The following is an 8,673-nucleotide window of genomic DNA, read 5'->3' on the forward strand; positions in this document are numbered from 1 at the left end:
ATAATTTCATTTTTAATCTGTAGAACATATCATGCTATGAATGGCGTGAAAAGGACACACTAAATACCAATGAAAGAAACTATTGATAACAGAGTTCAGTAAGTAATTATAAAATGACAGCTAGCATATATCACGCATATATTACACAAAAAATTATCAAATATCTCATTTTTATCAAAGCATTACATACACTTCTTGTGTATATAAACCCCTGTGTTAGCAGATTTGATTAGGGGAGAATTTAAAAAATGTGTACTTAGAGAAGTCAATGATATGATAAACTGTGAACTTTGCAGGAAAATTTTATTTCCAAAGAAAATATATGCTAATAAACATGCTATTAGCTATAAAATAGGCTCAGAGGCTAAATATTTAACTTGTATCTGTAAGCGGTATGTTTAATTATCATAACATGTTCTTTCTTAAACACCGAGGTAGAAAAAATATGGAATATTTCTTACTTCACTCATTCATCCTACATAGTAAGTAGATTTTTTATTGGGAAAAAATAGTTTAATACATAACATCCTAATTAATATTTTCGTTGAGGCAGTTTTTTCCTATTCCTAGTTTGTTGAGAATTCCTAGTTTGTTAAAGGGTGCTAAATTTTGTGAAATGCTTTTTCTGTATCTATTAAAGTGATCATGGGATTTTATCTTTTGTTCAGTTAATATGAATCATCCTTGAATCCCAGGTATAAATTCCACTGGATCGTGATATATGATTCTTTTAATGTGCTGTTGGATTCTGATTGCTAATATTCTGAGAAGGATTTTTGATGTATATTCATCAGAGATGTTGGCCTCTAGTTTTCTTTTTTTGTGGTATCTTTGTTTGGCTTTGGTATTAGAGTGATGAGTTCCAAACTCATTCTATGAATTCATAGAATGAATTTGGAAGTGTTCCCTCCTCATCAATTTATGGAAGAATTTGAAAAGGATTAATGTTAATTCTTCTTGAAATGTTTGTGAAAATTTACCAATGAAGTCATCTAATCTTTGGCTTTTCTTTTTCTTTCTTTCTTCCTTTTTTCCTTCCTTCCCTCCTTCCCTCCATCCTTTCTTCCCTTCCTCTCTTCCTTTCTTCCTCCCTTCCTCTCTTCCTCGTTATCCCTCCCTCCCTCTCTCTTTCTTTTTCTTTCTTTCTTCCTTTTTTCCTTCCTTCCCTCCTTCCCTCCATCCTTTCTTCCCTTCCTCTCTTCCTTTCTTCCTCCCTTCCTCTCTTCCTCGTTATCCCTCCCTCCCTCTCTCTTTCTTTTTCTTTCTTTCTTTCTTTTTTTCTTTTCTATTGACACATAATAATTGTGCATATTTATGGGTGACAATATGATTTTTCAATACCTGTATATATTGTGCAATGACCATATTAAGGTAATTGGTGCGTCCATCACCTTAAACATTTATCATTTCTTTGTTGTGAGAACATTCAAAATCTTCTCTTCTAGCTATTTAAAATATGCAATGCATTATTGTTAGCTATAGTCACCCTACTATGTATTAATAATAGAGTACCAGTTCATATTTCTCCTAATATCATACCAGTTGACTAATCTCTTCCTATATCCCTCTCTTCCCTATTCTCCCCAGTTTCTGGTAACCACTATTTTCCTCTAAACTTCTGTGAGATCAATTTTTTTAGATTCCACCAGTGATATAATATGGCATTTTTCTTTCTGTGCCTGGCTCATTTCACTTAACATAATGTCCTCCAGGCTCATCCATGTTGTCACAAATAATAGGATTCAATCTTTTTTATGACTGAATAGAATTGATTGCAAATATATACCACATTTTCTTTATCTATCTGTTGATGCGTATTTATGTTGATTCCGTATCTTGGCTATTATGAATAGTGCTACAATAAACATAGAAGAGTAGATGGTTAGTATTGTTGAGTATTCTTTCATATAACTCTTGGTTCCTTGGCTTTTCTTTGTTGTAAAATTTTGATCACTGATTCAATTTCCAGATTCTGAATGGAATTATACCTACTTTGATACTAGATTAGCTATGGTCTATTCAGTCTTTCTATCTCTTCATGATTAATCTTGGTAGGCTGTGTGTTATCGTTACTTTTTATACATACTTGGTATATGTTTGTATGTATAATTTTTAAATAATTTCAGAAAAAGAAAATAAGCATATTATTGCTTAAAACTATTTTACCATCAGTTATCAACAATACTGGGTTTAGGTAACTCAATAGTATAATTTATCAATGTAATGTGTATGAATATATAAAGCATCTTGAAGTCAATATTTCCTTTAAAACAATAGAAAATAAGAAGATACCATTTTTATATGTAAAGCATGCACTAGAGAATGTTCTAGGTGTCTTGCATGAAGATTCACAATAAGTAATGCCCCTGCAAAACACATTTAGCTCCATTATAATAATACTTTAGAGTATAGTATACTTATTTGTAATTAGATCTCCAATTTAAATGAAATATGGAAATAAACATGATTGAGATTTCATGAAGTGTTTAGGATGATAAAAACTTCTCAGTGAATAATTATTTCACTTCTGAGTGCTTTTGCAAGCTAAATTGTCCATTACTTGTCTTTAAAATGCTCCTATTGGTTAATTTTAACATATTGCAAGATTGCAAGCCAGCAGACAACTTATGATTAATCAAGCAAAGAGGCATTACATCCATAAAGGGAACACTTGGGCAATCAGAAACATTTTATCGTGACAGGCATTATGAGAAACATAAACAACTTAAAAAATGTAACCAGGATTTGAAATAAGTTTAAACATCTTATTTTAAAGTTACTAAAGGATATTAGAGTGTGAATTTGTAAATCTAAGACCTGATTGATTTTTTTATGCTAGGCTATATAATACTGCCTGCCTTTCCTATACATTTATTTAGAAACTGATAACTATAGAATTAAGTCTATTTATCAATATATTAGACATAATGTCCATAGTAAAGAAAAATTCCACAACATCTAATCTTGCTAAAACATGAACAGACCATATTCCTCTACTCAAAAAACACTTATGGCTTCCTATTTCAATCAGAAGAAATGTGTACCACTACCTGTGTAAGGTGCTATTCACCCTGAACCACCACCTCTCACCTCAAATGCCACACCACCCTCAATCTCTGCTCCAACAACACTGGATTTCTTGCTGCTCCTGGAACTTTGCAATCTTCTTCCCCAAGATATTCCTCAACTCACTTCCAATCACTACCACCATCCTCAGGTTTCTGTGTAAACATCACCTTCTCAAGGAGATCTTTTCTGGCTATTTATTTAAAATTGCAGTCACAATCCCTACACCCACCAGTTGTGCTTCTGATTCTACTTCTGGGCTTTCTCTATGTCCATTGCATTAGTATCTTCTTGCGGTAGTATATATGTTTATTTTGTATATTATGTTTATCCCTACCTCAGTAGAATTCAGTACAGGTTTTTTTTTCCTGTTTTGTTCATGAATATATTTATAAAACTTTGGATAGTGTGTGGAACATACTAAGCACTCAAAAAGATATAGTGATCAAATGGGTAAAGAAATAAATGCAATACTGTACCTCACTGTGGTTAAATCTCCATGACTATAATCAAACAGGGAAGAACTATTTTATTAGGATTAGACAACATATTTCAAATCATGTAAATAACATTTAAGATGTAGAACTTATTTTCTTGGGGTCTTGTCATACTTCTCATTAATAAAATAACTACAGCAAAATGATTATATTAAGTTATAACAATTTTCAACCAGAAAGCATTGTTGCACCCTTTTTTCCTGCAAAGTTTTGCCTTTAGCTATAGTATAGGCACTGATTAAGGGAGTTATTGTTATGACAATATTTGTCGAACTATTCCATTTATTCAGTATTCTAAACTGTGAGGATCATGCCAAGCAGCAGTCATGATTTATACATTGCCAAATCACTTACTGATAAACAAGATAATTTCTTTTTTTCAGATTATGGTCATTTTCTTACATCTTACTCTATATTTTAATAGCTATTCCTTATTACTTATTAAAATTAATATATTATCATTATTATTTCTTCAATAAGCAATTTACATCTATCTACCTTTCCAGAACAATAGAGGTTAGAAAATTATAGTTGTTTCAATTTCATCTAGTATACTGCATATTAACATAATGGGAATTCTAGGTATATGTAATCATTGATAGAGTATCTTTAACAAAATCTCCTTGTGTAGCAACATATTTCTAACACATTTGAGCCTCATACTGTGAAAATTTATTTTAAAGGAACCTTTCTTTTCTATGTTTTGTCATGCAGACTATACTAAATCATGCTTTTCAAATTGTGTTTTTAGATTGTATTCAGTTGGAGGTCGGGATGGAAGTTCCTGTTTGAGTTCAATGGAATATTATGATCCTCATACAAATAAGTGGAACATGTGTGCTCCCATGTGTAAGAGGAGAGGGGGTGTCGGAGTGGCCACATGCGATGGGTTCCTTTATGCAGTAGGAGGTCATGATGCTCCTGCTTCAAATCATTGTTCCCGGCTGCTAGATTATGTAGAAAGGTAAGACTTCAAAGACGTTGTTATAGTGAAAGAGACAATGCAAATTACATTGATACCTACTTTCAGTGATTGTAAAAACTGTATAATTTAGGAAAGGTAAATTCAACCCCTAGAACTACATTTTTAGTCTTGCTGTCTCTCTCTCTCTCTCTCTCTCTCTCTCACTCACACACACACACTTTCTTCCATTTTCTAACTTTCTTGTTTTCTTGTTTCTCCCTTCCTTCCTCCAACTAATATTTACTTAAATTTCTATATTTTTTCACAAATCTTTAAGTGATCTTTAAATTTCTTTTTGATCTATTTTTAAAAGTTCGCTTAAAACAAAATTTTAAGTAATTTATTAAACATAAATTTTTTAAAATTCTTTTTAAAATATGGGCTATTTTAAGTGTTCTATTCATCCTGTCTTGTTAGTTCTACTACATCTTTAAACTGTCAAAGGTGAATCATGGACTCCTTTGTTTTATGACGCACATTTCTTAACATAACACAAACTTATTAGAACTATATTTTTTATAATCCTGTTGTATCAAGGAAGCATAAGTTCTTCTTCAACACTTCCTAAAAATGACCAGGTGCACAGAGACTCAAGTGGGAAGGCACCTTGGTTTCACGCTTGGTTCAACAATGTGGACACTTCTTGGAGTGGCTGTAGCTGAATTCTCTTTAACGGCTGTGAATCATTTAGAACTATTATATGGTGTGCAGTGAGGACTGGACAGTCCTTAGTAAGACTTCTGGTGATATTTCCTGTTACATAAGGATACACACTGATCTATGGAAAAATGAGAATAGGGAATATTGAGGTGGATTAGTTTATCAATCAGGATAGGATAAGTAATTCTACTGTAATAAATGACTTGAAAACTGTCAGTAATTTAATACCAGATGCCTCTTTTTAAACTCATACTTCATCTATATTATCATTCTGGAATTCAAACGAACATACAAGCTACAATATTGAGTATTACTGATTTCTGTGTCAAAAGGAAAAAAAAAAACAGAGTATCAAATTATTCACTGTTTATTAAAGATTCTACCTGCAAGTAATATAATTCTCTTTTGTTTGTACTTCAATGACAAACCAGCAACATGGTCATAGGACACTTCTTGAGAGTGGGAGGTCAGTATCCTAAATTTATACCTGGGAGAAGAACAAGAGATGTTTGGTGGATAGCACTAATGGTATGACAAATTTCCTCTTGATATTAAGAACCACATCCTTTATACTCATGCCTAGAAGTGGCATAGTTAGTGAGAGAAAGTTGCTCTTTCTTATTTGTCATACATTTTTGTAAGGATATTTAATTGTTTTTACTGAGCATAAAGCCATTGGCAAAAGATAGCTTTTAGTAAACAGGCTCTGTTCAAACTTAAGTCACTGTTTGGATAAAATACAGAAACAGTGTTTAACAGTATTGCTACTCTGTAAAACAGACTGTTGCTTTATGGCTGTATTCACATAGAGAAGGGAATTAAGCTCACCTTATTTTCACTTTAATATCTTCTAGTCCACTGAAATGAGGAACTACAGATGTTACACTGAGGACAGTGGTCAGAGTCCAAATAAATAGTCTTTACACACAAACATGCAATCATTTATTTTAAAAAAATACTGCTAATAGGCTGACAGCTCATTTACATTTTCTCTGCTAAACTCTTGGGAAAACAGAGAGGATGAATATGATGGGCCTCCTACTTTTACCTTGAAAATCTTATATAAATGCTGCTAATGAAATGATATTTCATCTAAATATTCTCATCTAACTTGACTGTATAATATATTAAAATGTTGTTTGTGAGTAGAGGCATAAATAATTCAGTCTAGGAATACATTTATGTTGCAAAATTAGATTTAAATAAGCATAGCTATTTTAAGTTATAGGAGTGCAGTGGGTAGGAGTAGCTTAAGTAATGCAGAAGCACACAGCATTATCATGACTCATACTACCTGTCAGATTAATAGCATTTTTGCACTTTCTATAGCATACCTTCTATATTGATGATTTCACATGTAAATCATCAATAAATCAAGATACATAATAGTGCCTCTGTGGAACTATTTTGCACATACAATGTGAATAATGTTTTTTAGTATGTAATAATAAGCAAACAGAGCTTTAGAAATAGCAAAAGTAGTACACAATGCTGTTTTATAGATAGAGATATAGATCAAATTTTATTATATCACAATGAAGTCTTATGGAGTGTAGATATATTATATAATGGCGGTGTTAAGTATAGTTATATAATACCAAAATTGTTTTGAGTCAGGCTGCCTTGAGCACAAGTAACATCGACACCTCAAATCAGAGCAGGTAAGAAGGCAGGGATTGAGTTAGAATGAGGACTCTAGAAGAGTTTATGGAACAGATGAAAACTAGTTTGTGATGGAGCCTCACTTTAGTGAAAGTATCTTGGCAGACAAAATCAGTGTGTCCAAAAGGTACACTGAGTTCCAGGAGAAATTAAGCCCAAATGATACAAGGCATTAGACAAAGAATATTCAACTATGTATTTATTTAGTCTGTAAATATGATTTTGCATGTATTTTGCACTGTGCTATAAAATATATTAGAAGAAAAACGCAAATAAATAACTAGAGTTTTAAGATCACAAACAAAACTGAAATCAGGCAATGAACCAGAAGACATGCTCAAAGGCATAGTTCTGGCTAATAATGGATCAGCACCACCTTTGCCCACTTATTTGCATCCCAGTAATGAGGTCTGCTGTGAGAAGGGTGTGGAGATAACAGGAACCTCCTAAACCGGACTTTATAATATCCATTCTGCTGCTTCTAATTTATTCTTCTCATAGTTGCCAGAGAGATCATTTCATAATGCAGATTTGACCTAGAAGAACAATGGTGGTTTATATCTTTGTAGCAATAATCAACAATACTTAAAGTTATTTTACAACAATTTTTTCACTAAACTAAGTTCCACGTCTCATAATGACCAAGATTCCTTGTTCTCTTTATATTCCTGCACTTGGTATTAATACAATTCCTGGCACAGAGTAGACACCTTTGTAAGGATTTATTGAATCAGTCAGGCATGAGAAAAACAGACCTCAAGTTTCCCTCACGGAAAAGTATCTTGAGGTAAACTTTAAATAGATTGTTATATAGATAAGTGAATGGATAGTTAGATGATAAATGATAGATGATACATACATACATGCATACATAAAGTGATGGAGGAACGAATTAATGGAAGAATGCAATCATGGGTGAATGTTTAAATGAACTTATGGAAAGGCAGACATATAGATATATTTATATTTGGTATTTTGAGATTTCCATGTGAATGCCCATTTTCATCATCTTTCACTCAGTATCAGTGTTTTCCATATATTTTAGGCATTCGTTCAATAGACAGAAAAATTTCCAGATACATAGGGCCTGAAAAACTAAACAACTGTTCAAATATTAATTGAAAATATATCTTCATATCTTACCCAAATACTACTAATAAATAAGTATCAAGATATTTTGATATACTATTTTCAAGAAGTATAAAACTTTTGTTCAATGTCTACCAAAATCTACCTCAGTCATATCAGGAAAAGCCATCTAAAATAACAGGATGTAATATATTTCTGTCAAGATATGGCTTTATAGTTTTTATATATTTGATAAAAATGAAATAATAAAAGTTAAGATTTTCTGTCAGACAAATAGAGATAAATACATTATTTATATAATTAAACAAATGTTTTTTTAAAATTGCCATAAGCATTAACAAATAAGGTAAGAATAGAATTTTGGATTCTTTCATTTCTCTTAATTTCTCATTTCATCTCTTTGTTTTATACATAACTCAAGAATTGTAGTATGTCTAGACTGTGAAGACAGACAATAATGAAAGACTAACTTTTTAATTAAAGTGTTGATGCTTATCTTAGCCCTTATGTAGAATGTTAACATATTAACTCATGCTTTGATATATGTGAGAGCCTAAATTTTTTATAAAAGAATAATCATTTGGATTGTTTGAAGTTAAAATGTTAGGTAGGAGCTTTTTTTTTTTTTTATTTTGGCATATTATGGGGGAACAGATGTTTAGATTATGTATGTTGTCCTTGCCCTCCCTCCCCCCTAAGTCTGAGTTTCAAATATGTCCATCCTTTGGGTGGTGC

The 8,673-nt window shown here is 31.9% G+C and overlaps 1 protein-coding gene across 2 annotated transcripts in view; it reads left to right on the plus strand.

Annotated features, from left to right (window-relative positions):
• The window catches only part of KLHL1 (kelch-like family member 1), a 347,076-nt gene that overhangs the window by 315,151 nt on the left and 23,252 nt on the right, over positions 1-8,673 (plus strand). For both annotated transcript variants that reach the window (XM_012650443.1, XM_012650442.1), the window contains one exon: positions 4,315-4,527. In XM_012650443.1, the coding sequence (XP_012505897.1) occupies positions 4,315-4,527 (213 nt within the window). The remainder of the gene's footprint in view (positions 1-4,314; positions 4,528-8,673) is intronic.

Source organism: Propithecus coquereli, unplaced genomic scaffold, assembly GCF_000956105.1.
Source record: "Propithecus coquereli isolate 6110/MARCELLA unplaced genomic scaffold, Pcoq_1.0 Scaffold327, whole genome shotgun sequence".
Lineage (NCBI taxonomy): Eukaryota > Metazoa > Chordata > Mammalia > Primates > Indriidae > Propithecus > Propithecus coquereli.